We start from the raw sequence: 26,082 nt of genomic DNA, 5'->3' as shown, positions 1-26,082 counted from the left end.
AGATGAGCGGTAATTTGTGTTTTATATATAAGACGCATTTAATAGTATTGACAATGAATTTTGTGTGTTTTGGGCTTTAAATGTTGATATATACGTTTGATAATTTGATTAGGGGGAAGTCGTCGTTGATGACGCCCGCTGGAGGAAGGCGTTGCTCGTCGCTCTCTCTGGGAACCGACTAGAGGAACGGAAAATGGCGGACCTCGAAGACGTTACGCTGGACGGGAGACCGCTCCAGTCCCTTCGAGTAGCGGATTTGAAAGCTGCTCTTGAGGAGAGAGGACTCTCGAAAAGCGGCCAGAAGAATGCTCTCATCAAAAGACTTAAGGGGGTGAGTTCTGCTGCGAAATACGGGACTACGGTTGCTTCGAGCTAACGTTAACGATGAGACGGGCTGATGTTCTCTCGAGGGCCGACAACTGAGTATCGTTACTGCCGACCAGCGTAGTAGAGTTATCAAGGCTAACCAACATTTATCAGCAAAAAAATGCATCTAGTTGCAATTCGCTGCAGTTGAGCACTGTTTTTGCCGTGCAGAATAATATCAAGCTTAGCAAGACCGGGAGTTCAATCAACTTAGTGGCTATTTTCAAAGTATGTGTCGGGGTAATGTTGTCCTGTTAGCTCCCCTGGCTAACGCGGTGACTTGAGCGGTGGCCTGGTTAAATGCTATCTATGTTACCGTTAACGGTGTCTGTCCCGAGCAATGTTTGTATACATGAGTTTAGCTGTTAGCATTAAAGCGTTAAACAAGTCTTTAGCCCCCAAACTATCGACGAATGTCTATTTAACGACAATGCAATGCTTATAAATGTACAAATGTCGGTGTTTTCCGCCAAATTTAGCAGTGGTACTGCTCTCAAAGGTACGACCCGTGAGCGGCATAGGTCATGTGTGAGCGAGTTTGTTTACATTGCGACAGGTATTCAACCTTATCTCACTACTTCGCCATGAAAGTTGGATTATTTTCTTAAAAAAAAATCCGATTAACTAACATTTGTTCCCTGAATTGCGCAATGAAAGTAGCAAGTGATGTTTTATAGCATCAAGTCACCTTTATTTCACATCTAAATGTGGACACTGTTATTTAGTCAACACACAAGAAATGTTGTTCCTCCATAGTCTGTTACCAGTGTAGGTACATTAAAAACCCCTCTTAAAATGTAAATGCTTTGATGTCAAAATCGTATGTGATTATGTTCTTTTTGCACCAAAAGTAAGCCACTATTATCTAATGGTGAAATTGTTCGTTATTATATAATTGTTATAATCGATTTTTCACGTGTTTTCTTTTTGTCTTACCACTGTGCAAGATTCTGGAGATGAAACCATTGTTGAAAGTAGTTTTTGTTAACGTCCCTGAGTGTTCATGCAGGGTGAAATAAGACAGAGATAGATTAGACCAGCTAAATGTTTAAGTAAGGTTTGGAAAAGTTAAGTAACTGAAGTTACATCCAGCAGCTTTTGCTTATTACTCTGCCCACGCTATTTTCAGTCTGGTCTTCTTTCCACCGTAGTTGCCATGCCTTGTCTGACTGACCCTTATAACTCTGACATTGTTACTTGTTTGTTTCTAACCAGGGAACTGTGGTGTTCTCTCTCTTCACAAGTTTCCCATAACTCTCTACTCTACACTGTATCAAAGCAACATTTTCCAAACCTAAAATGATTAAGAAGGACAGGCAGTGATGCAGGATTATGTTTTTCCTGTCAGTGTTTATGGCATGCTAAGGCACACAGAGACTAAAGGATAGAAATATTGACAGTCATAGTGAAAATGATTACTGAATACAAAACACAATAACAAGGTTGTCATAAATTACCTATATATATTTATTTTTTAAAAGCACCACTACCAACTCTACCAACTTTAGAAGAATAGCTGCCTGTTATTTATGTGGAGTGAATAGAGTCTCTTGTTTCCATAACAGGCTCTCATGCTGGAGAATCTGCAGAGGACCTCCACTGCTCACATCGGACTGCAGCCAAACTCGCAGGTAAGTGTCTGCTTTAATATTCATTTCAATGGCTGAAGCCTCTTCATGTATAATTACCTCTTAAGTTCAAATGACAAAATGTGTATCAGCACAGTTCTGATAAATAGCTGCAGGAAGTATTTGCAAGTGGCCTTGGTGGCATGCACCTTATTTTTAATGGTTTTCTGTCTTTAGATTGGCGAAGAAATGAGCCAGAACAGCTTTATCAAGCAGTATCTGGCTAAACAACAGGAGCTCCTGAGGCAGCGGCTGGAGAGGGAGGCTCGTGAAGCATATGACACAAACGGTAAGTGTTGTTAAAATCCTCCACTGCAACTAATTAAGTTACTGTGTACATTTCAGGTCATCCTGCAAAACATTTTTGTGATTTTATTTATTTGTCTTGTCAACAGAGGAAGAGGACCACACAGAAGTTAACAACAGTACCTCATGCCCTCCTCAAGCCCAGGTCTGACATTATTTTCTTACCTATTACTATCTGTCACATTTTCTAATCTTTTTATTTGGATATCCTCTGTGTTGCAAAAAAAAATGCACATTTGAAAGGAATTTGCTGGTAAGAATTGTACAAGGTCCTTTTCGTGAAAGAAAAATAACATAATGCTATCTCTAAATAAGCCTCACCTCCCTCTCTGTCCTCATCAGGATGCCACAGCAGCATTGGCTGAGCAGCACAAACCACCTGGACCCTCTGGTGGGGAGGGATTCTTTGGTGCAGTGAACGAGGGAGAGGGTAACAGGAGCCAAGATGCCGACATGTCCGGTCCTCCTGCTTCTGGCTCTGTCGCCATGCGCATTCCTGGTAGTCAACACCGGCCAGAGAGGGGGTCTGTCTCCAACGAAGTTGCTGCTGACAGTGACGATGACGACAGTGAGGATGCCGAGGAGGATGGTGACGACGATGATTGGGAAAACGGTGCTCGGAGGAGAAGCCACAGAGAGCCAGCCCGAATGCCCACGGCCAGAGAGAGGTCTGGAGCGTCCTGTCAACCCCCACAGCAACACATGCCTTCCCTTTTGTCCCCTCAACTCCGCCAGCCCACACCTCCTCCATCCCCACCTCCAGAGTTATCATTCCCTTTGCCTGACACCCCTAAACAGAGCCCCCCTAGTCCAGATGTAGCCCCAGCTAGGCGCTCACCCAGTACCTCCAGCTCTGGTTCCTCCAGCAGTGGCAGCCGTAGTAGCAGCCCAGAGCCACAGAGGAGTGGACATGCAGAGCGCAAGCCGGGCCCGTTGACCCTTCTGGCACGTAAAATGGAGTCAGAAGGTGCTTTCTCTGGAGCAGGTTGGCACCACAGCGGTGGGGAAGGTGATAGACAGGAAAGCAGTTCTCCGGCTACATCATTTCCTGGCAGAGGGCCTCCAGAGGGTCTGGTATCTGCCATCACTCACACAGCTAATACAGCAGGCCATGTCTCATTTCCCATGATTCCAGGCGCCAACCAGGGTGTCACAGGAACACATTCGGCCCATTTACAAGTACCTGTGAGTGTGCTCAAGGCCACTGCAACAGAAGAGAGGGACAGAGAGAGGGACTCTGAGATAGAAAGAGAAAAGGCCCTTGAGCTGGAAAGGCAAGAAAAGCAGAGGAAACTTGAGCAAGAACGAGCAATGGAGGAAGAGCGCAAAAGAGCTCTTGCACTGGAAAGAGAGAGGGCTCTGGAGAAAGAGAGAATTGAACGACAGCAGGCCTTAGAAAGAGAGGAGCGAGAAAAGGCTCTGCAGCGGGAGAGAGAACTCGCTCTAGAACGGGAGAGGCAGGAGAGGGAACTAGCTTTGGCTAAAGAGAGGGAGGAGCGAGAGCAAGCCTTAGCACGAGAGAGGGCCTTGGAGCTGGAGAGGCAGAAGGAGCTTGAGAGACAGAGGGCCCTGGAGCAAGAACGTCTGCAGAGAGAGAAAGAGGAGAGGGAGAGACGTGAGAGGGAAGAAATGGAGAGAGTGATGGAACTAGAAAGAGCCAAGGCTTTGGAGCAGGAACGGAAGGAGAGAGAAAGGGCTCTGGAGCAAGAGAGACTAGAGAGGGAGAGAGCTCTGGAGGCTGAGAGAATGGAAAAGGAGAGGATTGAGAGAGAGAAGGCTTTGGAGCAAGAAAGGTTGGAAAGGGAAAGGTTAGAGAGAGAGAAAGCCTTAGAGCAAGAGAGACTAGAAAGAGAAAGAGCCTTAGAGCAAGAGAGACTAGAGCAAGAGAGATTAGAAAGAGAGAAAGCCTTAGAGCAAGAGAGACTAGAAAGAGAAAGGGCCTTAGAGCAAGAAAGACTAGAAAGAGAGAAGGCCTTAGAGCAAGAAAGACTAGAAAGAGAGAAAGCCTTAGAGCAAGAAAGACTAGAAAGAGAGAAAGCCTTAGAGCAAGAGAGACTAGAAAGAGAGAAAGTCTTAGAGCAAGAGAGACTTGAAAGAGAGAAAGCCTTGGAGCAAGAAAGACTAGAGAGGGAGAGAGCCCTGGAGAAAGAGCGACTAGAGAGGGAGAGAGCCCTGGAGAAAGAGCGACTAGAGCAAGAGCGACTAGAGCGGGAGAAAGCCTTGGAGCAGGAGAGACTGGAGCGAGACAGAATTGAGAGGGAGAAAGCCTTAGAACAAGAGAGACTAGAAAGAGAAAGAGCTCTAGAGCAAGAAAGGTTGGAGCGGGAGAGAGCCTTAGAGCAACAGAGGTTAGAGCTTGAGAGAAAGGAAAAGGAGAGAATTGAGAGGGAGAAAGCATTGGAGCAAGAGAGGATAGAGAGGGAAGAAGCCTTGGAAAGAGAGAAGGAGGAAAAAGAGAGGTTAGAGAGAGAGGCAGCTCTTGAACAGCAGAGGAAAGAGAAGGAGAGAGCGGAGAAGGAGAGGAAAGAAAGGCTGGAGAGGGAAAAAGCTCTAGAGCAGGAGAAACTTGAAAGGGAGAGAGCCTTGGAGAAGGAGAGCGCTCTCAAACTTGAAAGGTTAGAGAAGGAGAAAGCTGTGCAGAAAGAGAAGGAGGAGCAGGAGAGAGCCTTGGAGCAGGAGAAAGAGAGAGCTAGGGTGGCTGAAAAGGAGAGGGAGAGTCACCTCCCTCCATCCAAACGTGGCCGTGAGATTGGTCTCACCCCCCTGCCCACTCCTCCCCCCCTCTCCACAGGACCAGGTGGAAATTCATCGACAGAGGCAGGAGAGCAGGAAGGTGTCCATGCTCCAATGTCCCAGGGTGAAGGAGCAGAATCGGGTGCACCCATGTCATCGACACCTCTGTCGCCCCAGTCCTCCTTCAAGAAGTTCCGGTTCTTTAGAGACTCCCCAGTTCAGACCCAATCTTCTAACACGTCAATAGTAATCAAGCGGCCCCGTAACTTCTCTGATACCCCCCAGCCTCGGTCATCACCTGTCTCCTCCCTCAGCGAAGTTGGACAACAACAGCAGGAAGGACTCAAGTCCTCCGCCGAACATCAAGATCCACAGATGCAAACAAAACAGGAAGATGTTGCCCGGGCGCTGGGATCTCTGGGAGCACAGCTGGAGAAAGAGACCACTCTTAGTACAACACCAAGTCCCAAAAAAGGAGGGGCCATGTGCCTTGTATTGGAGGACAAAGAAAAAGATTTGGTGAAGATGGAACAGGCCGCCAATGAATCCACCAAAAAATCTGAAGTGGATGAAAGCAAGGCTCCCTCAAGCCCAGTGGATGCTGTGCAGCAGAGGGGAAGAGATGAAAAGAAGGACGAAAAACAAAAACGAAGATCATCGTCTAATGATTCCTCTTCTTCAGAATCAGACTCTGGGTCCTCATCATCTGGATCCTCTGGCTCATCCTCATCCTCTCGAGAGAAAACCAGCTCCACTTCAAGAGGTAGAAGGGTAAGTGATGGAGAAGGATCCTTTCTCATACAGCAGGAATAGCCCCTGTCTCTGAGGTTTTAAGCACCATGACAGTCGGCTATGCATAATATATTGCCTCATTGCCTTAATAGTCACTCTGTCACTCAGATAGCATTATCCTAGCAGGCAGCACACTGCATTCTGCAACTGTCATGCAAGGGTATGTTGTTTGTGTATAACTGTACATTCAGGCATACAAATACAAAAATGCAGTCTGTGGCTTTCATAGCACTGAGTGAGCATTCAGCTCCCATTGGCAGGTGTAAAGTGACTGCGCCTTTATGAGGAAAGAGAGTAGGAGTGTAAATCACAACTTTCATCAAGATATGATATTTTGATTCGTTTAATCAAGATAAACTATCTGCTAATATCACAAAGTCTGCCAAGATCCGATTTTGATCTAATGCTAGAGCTTATGATTGATATGAGAGGATATCAGTAAATATCCTTATTGTTTGTTTCGTGGCTGTTTCCCATTATTTGACTGCCGCTAGTCCCCTAGCACTCTTTTGGGGACAGAAATAGTGACAGACATGCCATGGGAATTTCAAAATAAAGACAGGTCTTGAAGATAGCGATATGTATCGATGTTTTCACTTTGCATTGATAATGTTGGATTAATGATGGCTACATTGATATATCGATCCAGGCTGATGTGTTGTTACAGCCCTGAAAGGGAGTAGGCTAATGATTGTTTACTGATGCTTGACTGTTTTGTACATTTTAAGATAGATCTCATGTCTTTTAAGGTTATTATCTTACCTTGGAATATTTTTAGAAAAGAAGAATTTAAGAAATTGTTTAAGACAAAAACTAGGTTCTGGACGGAGTAACCACAATGAGCATTTTTGCTCGTTTGAGATGAGACTGCCCCCTGAGTGTATGAAAGCAGTGGCGTGCCTCTTGTATGCACGTCTGAATGTACCATAAAGTGAGTTCTGAGGTATACTAAGCACTTCTTGGCTTTTACTGTGAGGATGTTCTACAGGTGTGTTGACAGTGAAGGTTTTAAAGTATTTAAAGAGTGAAATAAAAAGCCACAAAAGCAAAGAGTGGCTCAAGAAACAGCAAAAGCTGATGTTACATGTTATGAGCAACAAAGGGGATTTGGTAGTTTAGTGTTAGGTTTGTGACTAGAACATAGAATGAGGTAGGGTCATGCAGATGTGAAGTGGCTTTAGAAGAAGAGTTGCACAAGTATTTTATAGTTTTTATAGCTAAGCTTGTCTGTATTGAACAACAACAGTAATCCTACATAAGGCGCAGTGCTTGGTAACGTAAGAAAAATCAGATGTTAGGGCATCGATGCCCTTAGATCAGGATAAGGGAAAACATTCTACTGAAAAGCAGGTGTTTTCAGCTGGTTGTTTCTAACTGTGTGTACATCAATGCTGTATTGTTTTAATATGTTTTTTTCTTAATTATTTTTTTGAAGTGCTGAAAATGTCATGAAATGTTGTCCATCTGTTTTTTGTTTTAGGAAGAGAAACCTTCACCAAAGCCCAGGGTGACACTAGAGGCTCAGGCTGAGGATTTAAAGGAAACTCAAAAAGCCCTTCCTTGCAAAAGAGATATGTCTGCAGAAAAGAGTAACGCTACTGTTGATGGAGACAGTCACACAAAGGTCAGTTTCCCATAAATTAACACACCTCAAGATTTATTTTTTCATCTGTCACGCCTACTTGTACATCTTAACTAAAAACCTAAATTTCTAAGGAAACAGATGTACCTAAAATTAACTTATGCTTAACACAAACTTTGTGAGGGCTTTATTTTCTGGCATTTATGTTACCTTTTGTTGGTGCTGCCCACCCTGGGAAGCAGACAAAACTACTGGGGACACCATTGCGACCATAAACTCATCTTAGTGGAGACGAGTGCTGCTGAGCCATTTTGTAAACTACCAAGATGGCTGGATCTGACGTGGAAATTTATGTTGAAGTTCAGATTCTGATGGCGAAAACAGCAGAAATTGTTCACAGACATATTGATGCCACACCATCAGATGTCATTTAATCTCTGCCTGCTGTCGTCTGTTTACATTTGTCCTTTGCTCTGTGCTACACCACGTTTCCTTGCTCTGATTGGTTGCAGGTCTGTTCAGTTGCATCCAGAGGCATTTTAACCCATCACTGTTGATAATGCCCTCGGAAATTAGAAATTAACTGCTGATTCACCCTTAACTCGCATTTGTGATTTGGACTGGCAATGTCAGGATAAGTGTTGCCTTAACTGATTGAGTGACTTAAATATTCACTATATTATTTCACTTCTTATTCCATTTCCTATCATTTTTATATCCTCAGATACCCTTTAATGAAGCACCAACCAGAGAAGAGACAAAAAGGCAGCGAGAGGACAGCGAGGAAGAGGAGGAAACAGACAAACAAAGGTTTGCTTTGATCTTGTCTGGGTTTATTAGACACATCCTATATGTTGTCTGTCTGTCTGTCTGTCTGTCTGTCTGTGTCAAATTTACACTGCCTTGCGAATCCATATTTGTCCTTAAGAGGGTTATGAGGGTTATGAACAGTGTGTGTGTGTGTGTGTGTGTGTGTGTGTGTGTGTGTGTGTGTGTGTGTCTAGTTATAGTATATATGACATCTACTATCAAGTCAACAGTGTGTTCTTTAATTAATCTGTCCAACTGCTCCTTATGTCACATTAGTACTACAAAAGTTAACGATCAGACGGGTTTCTACCTTTTTGATAGATTGCTTTAATCTTTGCTTTAATATGGTTACCAACCATCCTGGGAAGTCTGCATCTGATTGCACATTGTTTTTGGTCCAACCCCTGCTCTCAGCGGTCCATATTTAACATCCATATCTAGCAATATGCAAACCTGGTTACATTCTTGTATGAGAAAAAAAATATGTATATGATCGTTTCCAGTATCACGAACAAAGGCTGTTCTCAATGTTTTGTTATAGCTAAGGGAATTCAACATTTCACTTTTTTCTGTTGCTGTGGTTGTTAAATGAATTGCAGTATTATCTCGTGATAATAAAGGAAGTTCTCATTATATTTCTCAAGTCTTTATGCACATTTTCCACCCAAAGCCCAATCTGGAAATGTCAGCAAAAGGCTAAATAATATAGGGCTGAAAAAAATGACTCCTGAAATGCTGCTAACCGACATTGCAGGACCTGCATCTGCTCAGGTGCATTAGCATTAGAATATTTGTTCCACTCACTTTTACATACTGCTTCTCCACCAGAAATACTGTACAGCGAGTCAAAGAACAGTTATGAGTGCTCTAAATGTACATTTTTGTGGCACTCACTTGACAATATTCTTAAAGCACAAGTTGATTTAAATGACACGTTTATTGACATGAAAACATTATGAGGCATATGAGAGGTTAATGCAGCTTTAAATTGAGCCCACTGTGAAAAAAGTTGTAGGAATATTCAGTTGTAGGGATATTTTCCCATTTCTAGAGCTGATGTACACAGGATCAACTCCACACTGACCACATAGAAATTTCACCGTATCCTGCAGATGTTATTGGTTGTAAAGATTGATTTTACAGCAGGACTGTGAGTCTGAGTATGCACTAAAGCTATGCCACCCTGATTTTACTGGCTTCTCCTTTCAGTTACATCTATGGTTCTCTCGAAATATGCAGGTGTGATTATGATAAAAAAATGAAATCAATGCCAGACTTTTCTGAGCAAGGCTGCAAAAATTGTTTTAAAAATCACCTGCCTGAAGACATTTTTTTTTTACATGATTTCATTAGAAATTAAAATTCTGTGGCCATTGTCTGTATTTTTGACAAATGATTCTTCATCATTGCCATCAGATCATAGAATCCCACTCCATTAGAGAAACTGTATGCTTTATGAATACATAACGGTTTCATAAGAGATGCTAGGTATTGACTTTCCCATCAGGCGATTGATGAGACTGCCTTGAAGCCGGTGTGGCTGAGAAGATGCGGGTCCTTTTTATTCACGATTTTTTCTTTTTTTTTTTCATTCGTTGCAACATGGCTGAGCTCCGACGAGGGTTTTAGCTGCCGATGCCGGCCTGTGGTTTTCCATACAGCGGCTCAGCTAAACAGCAGGCGAGGGTTTGTCCGTCGCAGGTTTCGGTTGCCAGCCGGTACGGACATGAATGCGCTGAGAGGAGAGTAGTCTCTGGTGAGAGGGAGGTAGGAGGGAGGGACAGAGCTGGCTCGTTGCGACGCAGTCTTTTTAGCAACAGTCGCAGCGCGTGTGCTGCGTTTTAACCGAGCACAGTTTAAGTTCCCACAAGTTAATTGAAGTCGGAATGAGTGGACGTGTTCTCGTGCGCGCGCGTGAGGATGACATGAGAACGTGAGGCGCGCGCTCATTTGTCAGGTATTGTGTGGCTGTGGTTGACCGTGTGTGTCTGTGTGGACGGACTCGGTAGGTCTGAAGGAGGAGGACTGCGGTGGCTCTGCATTCCTTGACTGTCCTCTTCGGCTCAGTCCTTTGACCCACAATGGAGAATTATGAGCGAACTATTTGTGAAATGACGAAGTGACTGTGTGCGAAATGCGCTTCTGGCGCCGCTATTTTAGCATCACCTGGTTGCTGTTTGTTTATCTTGGTGGAGGAGGCTCAACTACTGAGAATTTTTTGATGCTGCTTTTAAAGGGAAATAATGCCTATGTCTATGGCTGTATGATTTAAATTTTGAATGTGGAGATTTAAGCACAGTAGTGCTTTTAAATTTTTAGAAGGGATGCACAATATTGGATTTTTTTTTGCAGATATCAGATATGCAGTTATATAACAACTCACGTAGCGGATAACCAGAAGTGATATATCCACTTTTCCCCCACCTATTTTTAGTTGTCAAGTCTCTTCTGCAGTGGAAATAACATCATATTATGCATACTCTTATTGTGATGGCCCACCAGCAGATGGAGACATGACATACAATGCTTTTCAATGTATTTAATACTCATTAATTGTGCAAAATAAGAAAAATACTTAAACTTAGGGTGGATGTTTTGTACTTGTTATTTTGTCAATCAATAATACATATATTAGTTTGTGATATCTGCAGAAATCTACACGTTGGCTGATATTTCATTTGAAAGCCATTATCTGCAGATACTGATGACTGAAATTACAGTGCATCCCTCATTTCCGATTCAAATACACACTTGTAAAGTAATACTATATTGATTTTTGTTTTTAGATTGCCATTCCTACATATTTAATCGTATTACATTATCACTTTTTTATTTTAAGTAATGCCAGCATATTAGACATTTATATTCTGTGTGTAATTGCTCTTATGAATTTATGCTGTTGCATTTATTTAGCCTTGATTTAAAAATACCTTAATTTAAACCATGATCTGATCATTTGTTCCCTCTTTTTCCTGTTGATATATATTTTTCACACTTTACAGTCAGGTGAAGGAGACTGCCATGGCAGAGTCAGAGAAGCTTCCAGAGACTGGCGAGGAGGTAAGGCACCTGGAGAACTGTGAATCATCCTGGTCCTCAAAGCTGCTGGTAGCTAAGGACTTAGATGGATTGACCCATTTGAGCCTTTGTAGTTAAATCTTTATAGTTGAGTGTTGTTTATCTGAATATATTTCAGCATAGGCCATTTGATTATAAGTCTATATTATTTGTCGCAACGTTTTTCTTCACATTAAAAATATATTTCCATTAGATTATTTAATGAGCCCTTTTTTACAAGTAGTAGAATGTGTGTAGGATTTTTTTTTTAATATGGCTGTTTGTAAAACCTTTGTTGGCACTGTCATAGGCAGGAACAGCAAGGGTATTTTTTCACTGTGGCTGATGTTTAAACCCCAAATGATTGCTTTGTTATAAAGGTGCTCATGCCTCTTCCATTGCCCCTATTGGTACCTGCATACTACCTCTGCCACTACTACCACTTCTACTACTACTACTACTACTACTACTACTGCTACTGCTGCACCTGTTCCACTGTCCCCAAGAATCCAGAGTTCACCACAGATAAGCCCCCAAGGCTGCACTGCAGAGGGACACCCCTGGCAACAAAGGCTGACTCATTTTCACGGATAATGCTGGCAAGAGCTATTGATTGGACCAGAAGATTCAAAGAAGGGGTTGGCTAGTCAGTGTTCCACCTCTCTTAGCCTTTCATCCACTAATCAGGCCTTGTACCTGTAAAATCAACACGGAGAAGAGATGAGCAAAGATGTGCGCTCACATCAAGTCAAGACTGCTGTGAAACCCTCCCAAAAACTGAGTAGATTTCATTTTGTTTCACATTGAGACATTTTGTCCCACTTGCAAAGAAATGTGGGGCACTGTGGACATAACTGTGGTTCATGAACTGTAACATGCTTGACAAAGGACATTATGGATTTTGTTAATCTCTTGGAATCGGACTCATAATTCTCCAGCAAATGCCCTTCTTGGATACTAAATGCATTATCAAAGAGGCCAAAGCTTTTACCTGGACTAAATGGGTGACAGTTTTTGTTTGAACTGAAAAAGAACTTGCCATTTGGGTTCCTTTCTACAACAGCCATCTGCCGATTTTTGCTACTTTGTGACTCTCAGTATGAACTTACTGCTCTAAAAACACAACTGAACTCTAACATCAAAATTTTGGATTTGTGTGCAACAGTGAAGACTTCCAACAACTGGTCTCCAACTCACTGGGCTCTTTGTTTCCTACTGTTATAAGAGCCTGCCACATTTTAAAAAGGACTAATGCCAAAACAACTGAGGGAGGATGATGGCTTTGACCAAAAACATTTCAAAGCCCCTGCCCAAATGAACTATTGATCCCATCCTGCCAGCCAACAGGCTTTCAGATTTCCATCCAAACATCTCAGCCACCTTTGATTGGACCCTTGTTGCCTAGATACAGTACATGCAGTCGTGATTGGGCCATATCCAAACCAGTAAGGATCAGGTGTCAGTGGTACCAGGGAATAAGTAGACATTTACTCAATGTTTTATTTCATACAGTTATCTTGAAATGCTTAGTTTCCTGTTATACTCTGTGTAGTTTTTGCTAGGAGAAGCAGCACTTTAAGTTTTATTCGTGGTCACTGCAGTTTAAACAAAATATCTCTAAACGTCTGTTTTATAATCTTTAATCTCAGTTGATCTTTACTTCTGTGAAACTAATTGGATTTAATGTGTCTATTTAGATAAAAAGATTTTAAATAACCAGAATTTAAACTGCAGTATTTCCACCAGATCCTTGTTTGTATGATAGAGACTGCGACTACAGTTTACTCCTCCAAAGCAAGTTATAGTAAAGAATCTATAGTTATAGATTATCAAATTATTTATTAGCCTTCTGCCACTCAGTAGACTTGAATTTAAACAAGATTTTGCAGAGCAGTTTCTATCATTCACTCTCAGCCCCTTCTTGTCCCCTTTCATGTTATTGTTCCACCTTTCCTCCAACCTGTCCTTTACCACTCAGTGTCTGCCTCTCACCTCTCCCATGTATGGGGTTGTTTTATCCTCTTGTGTTTCAGACACCAAAGGCCTTCTCAGCCCGTAAGATCTCTATTAGCAGTAAGTACATCCTTCCGTCTTTGCATTTAGAACTGATCGCATCATCAAGTGTTGTTTTTTTGTGCCTTTTCAGTATTTATAATGTTCATTATGTATTAACAGGGATTGTTAGTCTGAGGTTTAGGAACTCTACATGAATAAATCTAAAATATTATGGATTGCATGATTATCCATAGTCTTAAAAATATGTGGCCAAGTCTGTGGTGCATGCATGAATTGGTAACGTCATGGTAACGTCATGCATGCTTATGCTGTACACATCATGCGCAGTAGGATTCAGTGAGTTATTTTTTCCTTGTCTTACCAGGCAGTAAATCTTCCCCAGGCACTGGCAGTGCAGAGGGCGAGCAGGACTCTGGGGCCACGGCCGGTCGCAAGAGGAGGTGGGGCTCCAGCACAGCTGTCACTGCCAAGAAACCTTCCATCAGCATCACCACAGATTCACTCAAGGTATCCGCAGCAAAGCATAACCAACGCAACATAGATGTTGCCAGTAATGCCCTTGTGCACTCATAGATGCAGTGTGAGGCAGTAGCTGTGCCGCTGCTCACTGTGTTGGATTATGCAGGCCCATTCATCTTAGGCATTATCTCCGTCCTTTGCCCTCAGTCCCTGATCCCAGACATTCGTCCATGTCTCGGTCAGGAGGCAGTAGTGGACCTGCACCCAGAGGAAGCTGTCCTCTCCGGGGCAGAGGATGAAGAGAGGGAGCGTTCTGACCAGGACCTTCAGATCCGACGCACTGTCACACAGGTAGGTCTGCAGGTCTTCACTGTTTTACATGAATGACAGGTTATAAACTTAAGTATGAAATGTAAGGTGCTCCTCATGAAACTCCATGGTTTTTAAAAAAACCTTCCCTCTACTGTAGGTGGTGCACTCAGAGAGCCAGGAGAATGGACAGAAAGAGGCAAAGAGGAGCAGACACGAGGAGGTGGAGGAGGATGACCAGCAGGGAGACAGAGAGAGGACAGGGGCACATGAAGAGAAGATGGACACCTCATTTCCTGGAGCCATTGAAACCCAATCTCCATCACATACCAGCCATGATGTAGAAATTAACACTGGTAAGTCTATCTATCACAAGATGGTCCTTATCTGGCATTAAATTCTTAAAGAAATCATTCCAATATTAGATTTAGAAAGAGTAAGCTAACTTTTACAAACATTTATTTTGTTATAACACAAAAATATACAATACAAAGTCTACACACTGTACTACACATGCTTTATTATCCAGGTGTAGGTAACAGATAGGACCTGATGTCTGTTTTGATTTAATTCTTTTTTTTTTCTATTGAGCGTTTGTTATATTTTATAGCAGCTGTAAGGACAGTGTCAATGTAGTAATCAAGACACTATGTTGACTGTTGTTCCCTCTTTACCCTAGTGACCCCCAGCGACACCCTCATTCGTCGCTCCATCAGCCAGCAGAAAACTGGTGTTTCCATCACAATCGATGACCCTGTTCGCACTGCCCGGCAGCCCTCGCCACCTCGCGGCAAAGTCTCTAACATTGTTCACATCTGCAACCTGGTGAGAGAATACTGTTCTAGTTCCCACCACAAGCTCCACTTGATTATTCGCATTCATTGAGAGTGGTGTACACAGATGGGGAAAAAGCAACAAAAAAAGTGATTTTACTGGTAATAATGTTGTGATTGCAGGCATATAAATACAAACTAGAACCCCAAAACCAGCCCAGCCCAACACAACACAAACCTTAGCTTGAACCACAGCAGCAGTTTTTGTCCAGAGTCCGATTAAAAACCAGAATTTCCAATGTCCAGCAGCACAGGCCCAAAACTGTCATATACTGTATGTGTTAAATAGATATTGTACAACCTTTCTCCTCATTAGTGAGAGGCAGTAGTCAGGATGTTCTGAAGGCAGCACAGCCTACACACACACAAAAAAAAACGGACAAATTGGAGCAAATGCCACCCAGCTGAACAAATCCCTGCAAAGACCAAAGTCTATCAGAAAGTTATTTTTTTCTGTGTAGCCACAACCCCATGCATGAAAGTACCATATAGTTTGATCAACATGATGAACAACTACTCAACAACTTCCCCAAGCATGCACAGTAATGTCTGCCTGACACAGAGCTGCTCTCAGGGTTTAAGAACGCTGTTGCAGAATTAATTCAGAATAAACAACGCTGCCTATGTTTATAGTAATAAGGGCAAAACAGTATAGCTAATATTTGCATTTTTAATAGTTTTTGGATAACAGGGGAGTTGTGGTACAGTGGCTTATGCTGATGTATCTCAGACTTTGGCTTCACAGACAGTACTGTTTGTGAGTTTTTTTGTATATTAGTTGTAGTAAAAATCTGAAATGATGCCAGGATTATCCTCAATAATAGTACAGTTTAAGATTGAGCTTTAGATTTTTTTTTTTTTGTGAACCACCTATTAGGCTCTAAAGGCACTGTGTATGTTAATTTACGCACTTTCATGAACCTCATTTCATCTTTCATAGGCCAAGCCACCTCTATGAATTTCTTTAAAAATATATGTAGAAATATTTTCACATTCATAGCCTTTAGTCTGTGTAGTTTTTATTTTTTCTCATCCTGATGCTATAGACAGCATACATATATTGCTTCAATATATGTATGCTTTGTATTTTGCTCACATTATCATTAGTTGTGTAATGCAGTCTTTTGATTAGTGCTCTGTAATGTTTTATTCAGGTGAGGCCGTTCACTCTGGGTCAGCTTAAGGAACTGCTCAGCAGAACTGGCACTCTTGTGGAGGAGGGCTTCTGGATCGACAAAATCAAGTCTCACTGCTACGTCACTGTGAGTCTTTACAAGCATGTGTTTTCTCTGATAGAGGACTGTAGCTCAGAGCCAGACTGCTTCTGGCATGCAGAAGGTTCCTCTGTGTCTCATAGCTCTATCCTTTTCTCTCTGTGTTCAGTACTGTAGCTCAGAGGAGGCAGTTGCTACACGGGCAGCTCTTCACGGAGTGAAATGGCCTCAGAGCAACCCCAAAGTCCTTAGTGTAGACTTCTGCCAACAGGATGAGGTAAGACTTTGTTAGTCTGTTTTTCTCTTACTCCCACAATTCTTAGCCATCTGTCGCCTGAGAATATCTCTGCTTTGTAGCTGGACTTCCACAAAGGCTTGGGTGCAGCCGACAGACCTGGAGCAGAGGACCAGGGGCCTGGCTCCGGCCGTGGTCGAACATCGGGCCTGCCCTCTCTCCTACCGGAGCGTGACCAGTGGGCAGAGCGTGAGCGTGAGATGGAGCGCCGGGAGAGGGCCAGAGCAGAGCGGGAGTGGGATCGCGACAAGGTCAGAGAGTTTGGGAAACCCGGTGAGGAGAAGGAGGGAGGTCCCCGAAGGTCACGCTCCAGAGAGAGACGACGCAAGGAGAGGGGGAAGAGCAAGGAGAAGAAGACTGAGAAGAAAGGTAAGAGATGCAGGCATGAAGCTAGACCATATTTACATTTGCTAAAATAGACTGTGTAGAGCTGCTGAAACAATTAAAAGATTAGGAATGCAATTATACTGATAACTGATTATTAGCTTAATGATCAGTTCATGTACTTTGACCAGCTCTAACAGTGAGCATGTTTTTTGGCAGAGAAAACAGCGGAGGATCCTCCTGCAAAGCTGCTTGACGATCTGTTCCTCAAAACTAAAGCAGCTCCTTGCATATACTGGCTTCCACTTACAGAGGAGCAGGTGAGACACATAACAGTTTTATACGCTTTACTTGCTGCTTTTAATGCATAACCTTCAAGTACATGACCTAGATATCTGATTCAAGTCTTTACTTAAAGTATTGTGTCTCTATGCATTCTTTTTTATTATAGTTTGTTCAGCGGGAAGCTGCCAGAGCAGAACGGATGAAGGAGCGTGAGAAACGGAGGAAGGAGCTAGACGAGGAGGAGGAGAAAAAAAAGGAAGAGGAGCGCAAAGAGAGGATGAAAGCTGGAAGCGGGCCAACCGGAGAGCGGAGTGAGGGTGAGAAGGAAAGGGAAAGGGACAGAGAGAGGGACAGAGACAGAGACCGGGGTAGAGATAGAGACAGGGAGAGGGAGAGGGAGAACGACAAACGCAGGGATGGCTACCGTAGGCCAGAGGGCCGTGGGGCAGGCGGGGGCAGACGCTCACGTAGCCGCAGCGACCCGCGAGAAAGGCGACGTTAATGGCCAGCCAACTGATGGAACTGTCCTACAGACTACCCTCTTCCATTTGCCTTTCACTACATGTACTTTGTTACAACTAAGACCCAACAGAGGACCAACTGATGTCGTCACCATCTCTCAAATTGTCACCTTTTTTAAAGCACATCTACACCTACACAGTCATGCTTAAAGGGGACCATGATTTTTTGCAGTGTTGTTTCCCAGAGTGCTGTACGTCTCGCTTCTGTCAAGGTTTGATATATTTTCTTTAAACATTTTGCCTCTCTTTTTCTTAAGTTTTTGTCTTGACGGTTCAGCAGTATGGCACGCTGGGTAATTTTAATAATTTCCCCCAATGTTCCCCATTTGCCCCGAAGTGTAGGTGCCAATTATGATTTGCAATCAATTGTCGTCGCCTCAGTGTTTAAACAGCTCTGAAATCTGGATGAGGAATCCTTTTGTTGCTGCATGTAGTCCAAGGCTCTACTTGCCGGTCCTGCCTAAAGAGAATACTCTGCCCTCTATGCAGAGGCTTGCATAAATCTGAAAATATTGGAATAGGTGTGTTTGGCATTTTGTACAGACATATAACTCAAAATCAAGTCTTTAAACGAGGCAGCTCTGGGGTATTTTTGGACAGGTGTGGAATAACGACTAAGGCAATGCAGTGTTCCTCTCTTCCTCTATTTAGTTAAGAGATGAGACGATTCTCTGCGGGGGAGAATCGGTGTCTGTCACACCTGACAAGTTATAATTATGTCCTTATCATTGATTCTCTTCTTATTCCCTCCTTTCCTCCTCTTCCTCCTGTTCTCTTACCCTGTAGTGTCAATACAGGCCTGAGAGGGGAGGTTGCATTATGAAATTTCTCACCAATGGTTTTAATATTGTTTTTTTAATCTTTATTTTATCATTTTAGTACAAAGGTTTGTTTTGTTTTTTTTAATTTCTTCTTTGAGTACGCCTATCAGTGGTGAATGTACAAATAATAAAAACTGAAATTTCTGTGACGTTTCTTTTCCACTTTCCCTGCGGATGGGGTTTCGTAGTATCACTTTTTCACTGGTCATAGAGGCACAAAAAATGTAACTTCTTACTAGTTACTGGGAGTAGCTAAATATAGGCGAAGTGCATGCTGTACGAGTTAAATCTGTGGTTACACTTAGAATCCACAAGGTGTCAGTCGTACCACATCGTGGCTCAGAGCCGTCATGGCATCTGACACAAGGGGAGTGATTTCAGGCAGTTAATTTAAAATTAAGAACATAAAGGAAGAGATTGCTGTAGTATGGATATACTGATCTGCTTGCAATGTATGCTATCTTTATATATGAAAATTCCCCTTTCCCTCAGTGCCATGTCGATTTAATGACCAATGGCATTTTCTTTCATTTGACATTCGTCCCAATCCTGTGGTTTGGTTTGAGTGTTTGCTCTCTGTGCCCCCTATCTCTGTGTTACCCACCATTCTCTGTCTGCTCTAAATCATGTATTTGCCCTCTTCACTCTTCTGTTCCCTTGTTCCATCTCTCCGGTCTTGACGTTCATCCTGCAGAGCTCAGCAGTGCTCCTATGTAATTACAGCCCTATGGTCGCTGAGCAGAACATTTTTCTGCCCTGATGCAACACAGTGTGTCTGGACTCAGTGAGGACCAGTGAATCCTTCACCCTGGCATCTCTTTGGCAACCCAAGGACACACTTCTAACTGAGGCAGTGTAGTTGGAATGAAAGCGCCGGAGAGAGATTTAGTCTTTCATCTCTAATGACTGTTTTATCAAACCAGCAGGAGGAGAAAAGTGTGTGTCAGAGTGTTGGTTTGTGCCAAACAGTCAGAGGTTTTGAAGATAAGTTGAAGTTTAGGGCAAAATGGCGATGTGTTGAAAAGTCAGAAGAGATTGTTTTGGGTGAGTCTGAGGACAGTGGAGCTGCTCTGAATAATTTCTTTGGCAGCAAAGCTTGAATGAGAAATACTCACACTTAATAGAAGCTTCAATAAGTGGAAGGGGTAACTAGGGACAAGGACGTAACTCCCACTTAGAAAAAAAAAAATTAAATAATGGGACAATATTCTTTTTGTAAGCATGCAAGTCGCAGTAACAGAAGCCATAATAGCAATTTGCAGGAGTCCTACTTCATCATTCTCTTTCCTTTGTGGCCAGGTGTGTTGTACACCTACTTTTGAGTGATATATCAGGCTCTTAAGCTGCTCAGTATTCCCTTCTGTTTGCTAGTTAGTTACTAACTTTGCTGTTTGGTGCTGGGCAGACAGCATGCAGTAGATTAATTCAAGCTACAGCGGCCTGTTGCACCTGGAACTGATGTGAGAAATCATGCAACAGAGTTGAGGTTCACATTTGTCCATTGTAAACACTGTTTTTTGGGACAAACTTTAGACTGCCTGAAACTTGACAAACTCACCTTTAACAAAAGATTTTTTTGTCTTTGACAGTCAGAAAGAAGCATACACCTCATGACAGTAAATACACGAGATACCACACTGAATAGCTTGTCATATTCTGCAAACTTTTTTGCAAGCCATTCTGCTTTTGTTCATTTACTGGTATGTCTCCTTTGGGTGAAGCACAAGAGATGTCCGGGGTGGCAAATGGCAAACATTTTTTAAAATAAGATCATTATGTATGGCACACTATTAGCCATGTCTGCGCAAAGGGTGTAATGCATGCAAACTGCACTGCCAAGCAGACAGTGTCCTGGTTGGCTTGATCCATTTGCAAGTATGTAAATTAGGAAATATTTTAAAATTTTGCACAAAATTGCCCTCTTCCTATGCAAATGCCGTCTGATTCACAAAGACCAGTGCTAATTGCCACAGGCAGTTACAGTGGTGGCTTTTAACGCCTTTGAGACCCATGTATTGAATAGGCACAGTTTCTCTCTTTTTTAAGGTTGTGAGCTTTGATGATATTGAATTGATAGTGATATTGAGGGGGAACTCTACAGTCAGGGCGGTGAATCAAGTGGGTTGTGAGCATACATCAGATTATAAAACGAAACAGTTCCGATGGAGTTTAGGATTCGTCCATAAGGTCTCCCTTATAACAGGCAATTTCACTGAATAAACTGAGGATTTGTGTGCAACAGCCAACCTGTGTGGATGTGAAGCATAATGCGGAACATAATTTAACATCAAATCCTGGCCGATCCCCTAAATGAAGCAACCGCAGCACCATGCGTGTGTCTAAATTTGGAGCCATGTAGAGTGTCAGCTGCTGTGAGATGCTGGAGCCAGCTGCAACACACAGTCAACTGTGGGCAAGAAACAAAACTGACGCATATTGCAAAATTTTGTGCTCTGCAGTTTTCATTATGAGCCATGAGCCATTCTTCTGTGTTCTGAAGTATGGCGAAAAGCCTGAAACACTGGGAAAAGATCCACTTTCTTAGTTAAATGCAAAAGGAGGGCAAATTGCACTCAGCTGCCAAACGCCAGCATGTAATTAGTGCGAATTCTTTTGTGGATAGGGTGCTAAAACAGGGCAGATTGCCAGTGCTTATTCTGCACAAATCATGGTGCCATTAGCAGACGCAATCCATTCTTTGTGGATCTAGGCCTATATGATTTTACCTGTTGACCATCAACGTCAACTGACCCAGACTAAAACAAACTTGGTCCAATCACTAGTGGGCTCGGCTGTCTGTTTGTCCAGAAAGTAACACAATCTTACACAGTCGTCTTAAAGTAGCATTAAATGAGTGACCGCACCAAAGAACACCTCAGCTCCAGGCACTGCTAAAAAGAATTGTAGTTTGCTAAGACGACACTGTTAATAAAAATCCAACATACAAAACTGCCTACTGTAGCTTTAACCCCGGGAGGACAGTCCTGGACCTGCCCAGCCAGATTTGTTAAAGCTCCTTCTAGCAAATCTAAAGTGGAACAGCTGGACGGCACTGTGTCAACAGATGAAGAGATGAATCAAAACAATGTTTCCACAGTTGTGAGTCTTTAATAGAACCACTAGTGACAGCCGGAGGACCACAGCAGACCACCTGTGTCTGGTGTAGAGCTCAGGTCAACGGTAAAAGCCTCCATGACCAACCAGTCAGCTGAGCAAGGCCGCTCTCATGCTGATGAGTGGGCAGTAAAAACAATATGTTTTCGCTCTGTAAGCAGTCCCCCTGCTTCTTCTTCTCCTCCCCTTCTTTCAGCCCTCCCCTCCTCAGTGTAACCACATAGGTCTTTGTGTCCAGCACTGCTAGGAACTCAGCACTGAGGCCCACTAAGCTCCTTTTTCAAAGGCAACCTCTGATGTGGCCTTTCTGATCTCTGCATGTCTCACTGACTCTCCTCTTACTCTCTACTTTTTCTTTCTGGTTTTTCTCACTCTCTCACATACGCACACTTGCTCTTATAGCTTTCCGTTTATGCTGTGACTGAAGGGAAGCTGGCCTGTGTCACGAAAACACGCGAGAGGAGTTTGGGTAGATGATGAAAGACAGTGATATCTTGACAGTATTACCACTCCTTGAAGTTCAGACTTCCCTTGATACATACACACCCTTCCCCCTCCCCTTACAGTCCTCTCCTCTTTTCTCCTCCCTCCTCCTCTTTGCGATGACATGTATATGTGCTTATGGAAACCAGATGTTGCCATGGAGGAGGCAAAAAGGAGAGAGACCAAGCATGAGGTTGCATGATACTTCATTAACAGACTGCAGGAGATGTGTGGACGGTGGGGGTGAGGACATGTCTTGCTGCTTCTCTCTTGTGGTCTTGAGAGTTCAGACAGTGACTGTATGTAGATGCCAGATGAAATGTGCCTGCTATCTCCCTGAGCAAAGCTGGGGGGGGGGTTCCTTGCGGATACAGCTGGGTCAGGGTGAGGGTAGCTGGGTTGGGAGAGCCTGAATCAGCACCTACTCTAATGGAGGTGTTTTTCTGCATGGCTTGGGAAACCACGCCATATGAGACAAGTTTGAAAAAAAAAGCAACCTAAAGAAGTTGAAATTTTGATTGTTCAACTTCCTTGCACCTGTATTTTTTTCGCCCACACATTACCTCCCTCTGGCATTTAAAAGAGACTGCTCCCACTGCACCACGCCCAATTCAAAAGTGCAGGCATTGTGTTAAGTGTAACAAAAGCAGGCACGTAGCTTTAAACAGATAGCTTTAAGCAGAGTCAGCACAGAAGGGGGCAGACATGGGTAAAATCTGCACAGATAAGAAAACAAAGATCACAAACCTAACAGTGGGTAAGATACACAAGGAAACAGAGAAAACTGAGATTGGGACATCTGGGGCACACAGAAAAAGTTATGTTTAACTAATGGGCAAAGTAATTTTCCATGCATAGCTCGGTGTGTAGCTAAATGGAATAATAAGATGCAGACAGAACGGAAAAAGTATTAGGTATTGATCCTTCTCTTTCACTGGCGGTATACACCACAAATAAACCCTGTGTGTGTGTGTGATTGTACCAGCTCTGCTCTTAGAGCTATCCTTGTATCCTTTGAGTGTGTAGTACTTTGATTTTTTTGGGATTATATACAAAGAATAAACTAGATTGTACTTGGAGAACAAACCTCCACTGTGACGATACATCGTTCCACAGCATTCTGACATGTCATACGCGTGTAACTAATAACTGTAATGATGGACATTTATGTCGGCCAGTTTCAAGGCCTTGATATTTTGCATGCTGGCTTGAATAGAATGGAGTCATCATTAGTGTTTTTCCTGCTTTGATACAAATATTTGCTGTGTAGTCACAGTGTACTCATCACTGCATTGGGTCAGCATAACGCAGATGTGTGTGATGTTCTATGAAAACCACAATCTTTCATATCAAATAAGCATTTCATGGCATTGCTAAAAAAAACAGTATGTTTAGATTATATATGTGGATCATTCCTATTATGCAGCAATGTCCCCATAAATTCTTTATATTTTCTTTAGTATGTGACAGTTACATATAACAAATGACTCCATGTATAGATTTCGGTCTTCTTTATCACATAAACAGAGAATTTTGCTTTACTGACCTTTTTTTCGAAGATGTGTTTGATTTGATCATGTCCATGTTGCTAAGTAATCAATCTCTGAAAGAGCTATAATCTATAAAATTAGAAAATACTCAAAACTATTCCAGAACTAGGCCATGATGAACTCTGATTATATTTTCAGTAAGGAAGAACTATAGTTGTTTTTGGTTACCATTTTCATCATTAACTGTGTCCCTAATGTAATTTTCTACTCGGTTAGAAGTTTCTCACTGCTAAAAAAAGGACAAAATTTCCAGTGAGACCTTTTTCAGGAAGTTTTATACTTTTTGGGTGAGTATAGGCTCTCATTCATGTCTTTTTTCCCCGTGTTTCATTATCTTAATCTGTTAGTCACACTAAAGTTCCACCCTGTTCAGCTGAATTATGAAAAAACTTGGTCTGATAAAAAAAAAAAACACAAAACATATTGATGTAGTTCTAGTTTCTGTTTCTGTTTATGTGTAGAAGGTTAGCTAGCTAAATTTCAATCAAATTTCCCAATATGAACCTGTCTGCCCACAGGATTATTCTTTGAATGCCTAAGTTTGGCCAATATGTTTTCCAAACAGTTACAATCTCTCACTATTCTTAGATAATGAAAAAAACCCCAAACTTAATAAAAGCCCCTTTTTTTCCAGTTATTTAGGCCAAAATGTTACTGCATAACAGGGATGACACATGTATTAGAATAAATTGTCCAATCTGCAAGAATCCAAATTCCAATTTGTAAGAATCATTAGGTAAATGATGAAAAGTTAAGACTGTTAAAATCCATCCTAAGCGGGGCTTAAAACCACAAATGTCAATATCATAATGGAGCACGAGGAAAACTCAGGAGATCAATCAAAATCAATGTGATGATTCATACAGAACTAATCCCTCTCCATCATCATTTATGACCCACTAGAAGTGTGCGGTGGTATATTTTTCTGCAGAGACCCTGCCCTCTGACTATATTTTTATTTTTTTTCCTTATTTTCTGTGTTCAAGACATTTATGGGTGTGTACCTCTACAGCACTCAGGTGAGGCTGGGGTGCTATAACAAGGTAGCAGCCAGGTACAAGACCGTTTGCAGCAGGCAAGGGACACTTAATCTGCGGTTGACATTCACTTTTGCTGGCAAGTTTGTTTACGAACAACAATAATTCTGCATAGTTAAAGTCAATACATTACATTCTCTGGGGACCAGGGATGTCTGTGTACACAATTTCATTGTAATCTTCTTAACAGTTGTTGAGACATCTAAGTCTTGACCAAGACGGTCGCTAGACCTACAAACTGACCGCCATCCGTAAAGCCAGGGGTCATAATGACATCATCAGACGTGAGCAGCTCAGATCAGCACAAGCATGCAAAGCAAATTTCATGCTGGTCCTTCTCATTTGTTCTCTAAACGTAGTTACAAGCAAACAAAAGGCAACCACATCCACTCCAGTCTTTAGTGGGGGAAATAACACTACTGCAAGCTTAAACTCATGGATCCTATCTGCGCTTGTGTGTTTGGTTGTCAGAGTGAGAGACATAGATGCAGGAGAGAAACCCCCTGTTTCTGCTTGTTATATTAGTGCTTGGTGCAGGATGTGGCAAAGTTTTAACTGATGCAAATGAGAACCATGTGTAACCTATATAGCCACTCACCAGTTCCCTTAAGAAATGCCCCTTTCCACCATCCCAAAGCCTTGTTGCCGGGCAGAGTGGGCAGAGAACACGAACCATTCTCTGTTAATCATTCAGTCTCATTTAATGGGAAAGTTACTCAGTCTTTTCTCTGAGGTTGGTCCTGCAATTACAGTGTGATGTTCAGCTTGGCTATTATGAGACACAATAGCCAAGAGCAGGACTTCCCCTATTTGGAAGTTTCCATTCATCAGCCTGCAGGCGATGCACATGCCAACTGAAACAGGCACAGGAAGTGTCCAGCGCAGAGACAGAAAAATAAAAAGACCTTGTTAATGACGTCTGCTGGGTAGAGGTCATTGTCGATGGCCAGATGAGCTATTGAGATTATGTGATGAAAGGCACTAAGCATGGAGGAATAGACAGAGGAGTTTGTAAGTCAGCGTTTTGTGAAAAGTGGATGCGCTCACTGGAACCAGGATTAGAAATTACCTTTTCATTTATCTAGGTGAAATGTGAGAGCCAGCAGAGTGGAGGTGGTTGGAAGAGGCTTCGGCAGTGTGGTGTGGTCTTTTGTTGGGCTTTGTGAAAAAGGAGTGAGTCATTTCGCAGACAGTGAAGAAAAGCTCTCCAGTTACACAGAGAGAAGAGAAAGGAGAGGACTGTGGGGAAGAATTATGCTGAGGCGAATGTTTTCTTCGCTCTGCAGAATCAGCTGGGGAAGACAGAAAACATCAAATAGTGACCCACAGCTAAATGTCTCACTTGTGTGCAAGCCACGAAGTTGATCTGAGCAAGGAAAACATCATGCACAAATATAAGACACATACTGAAACTCGCAGAGAAGAAAGAAAAGACGAGAAACACATGCACCTTTTTTTTTCTCTTTTACATATCCTTTATTGTGATCTGGATTTAGTCAAAAAAGCCAATTAAACAGATCTAAACCAACTCCCATCCCCCATCCTTC

The 26,082-nt window shown here is 42.6% G+C and overlaps 1 protein-coding gene across 2 annotated transcripts; it reads left to right on the top strand.

Annotated features, from left to right (window-relative positions):
- Positions 1–172: 172 nt before the first annotated feature.
- On the top strand, positions 173–18,500 carry acin1a (apoptotic chromatin condensation inducer 1a). Of its 2 annotated transcripts, none has more exons than XM_042496971.1 (18): positions 173–331; positions 1,932–1,997; positions 2,172–2,283; positions 2,390–2,445; positions 2,643–5,804; positions 7,306–7,449; positions 8,132–8,217; positions 11,220–11,277; positions 13,308–13,347; positions 13,655–13,797; positions 13,957–14,100; positions 14,219–14,414; positions 14,738–14,883; positions 16,046–16,153; positions 16,275–16,382; positions 16,463–16,769; positions 16,944–17,044; positions 17,176–18,500. In XM_042496971.1, exons 1-18 carry the CDS (start codon positions 194–196, stop codon positions 17,509–17,511), a joined length of 5,451 nt encoding a protein of 1,816 aa, XP_042352905.1. In that variant the 5' UTR covers positions 173–193; the 3' UTR covers positions 17,512–18,500. The 2 variants fall into 2 exon arrangements, with proteins under 2 accessions (XP_042352905.1, XP_042352904.1); XM_042496970.1 differs by having other exon boundaries at positions 182–331; positions 13,673–13,797.
- The last annotated feature ends 7,582 nt before the right edge of the window (positions 18,501–26,082 follow it).

The sequence above is a fragment of the Plectropomus leopardus genome, chromosome 12 (genome assembly GCF_008729295.1).
Source record: "Plectropomus leopardus isolate mb chromosome 12, YSFRI_Pleo_2.0, whole genome shotgun sequence".
NCBI lineage: Eukaryota > Metazoa > Chordata > Actinopteri > Perciformes > Serranidae > Plectropomus > Plectropomus leopardus.
Note: the sequence above shows the minus strand (reverse complement) of the source record. Positions and strands in the feature narration are given on the sequence as shown.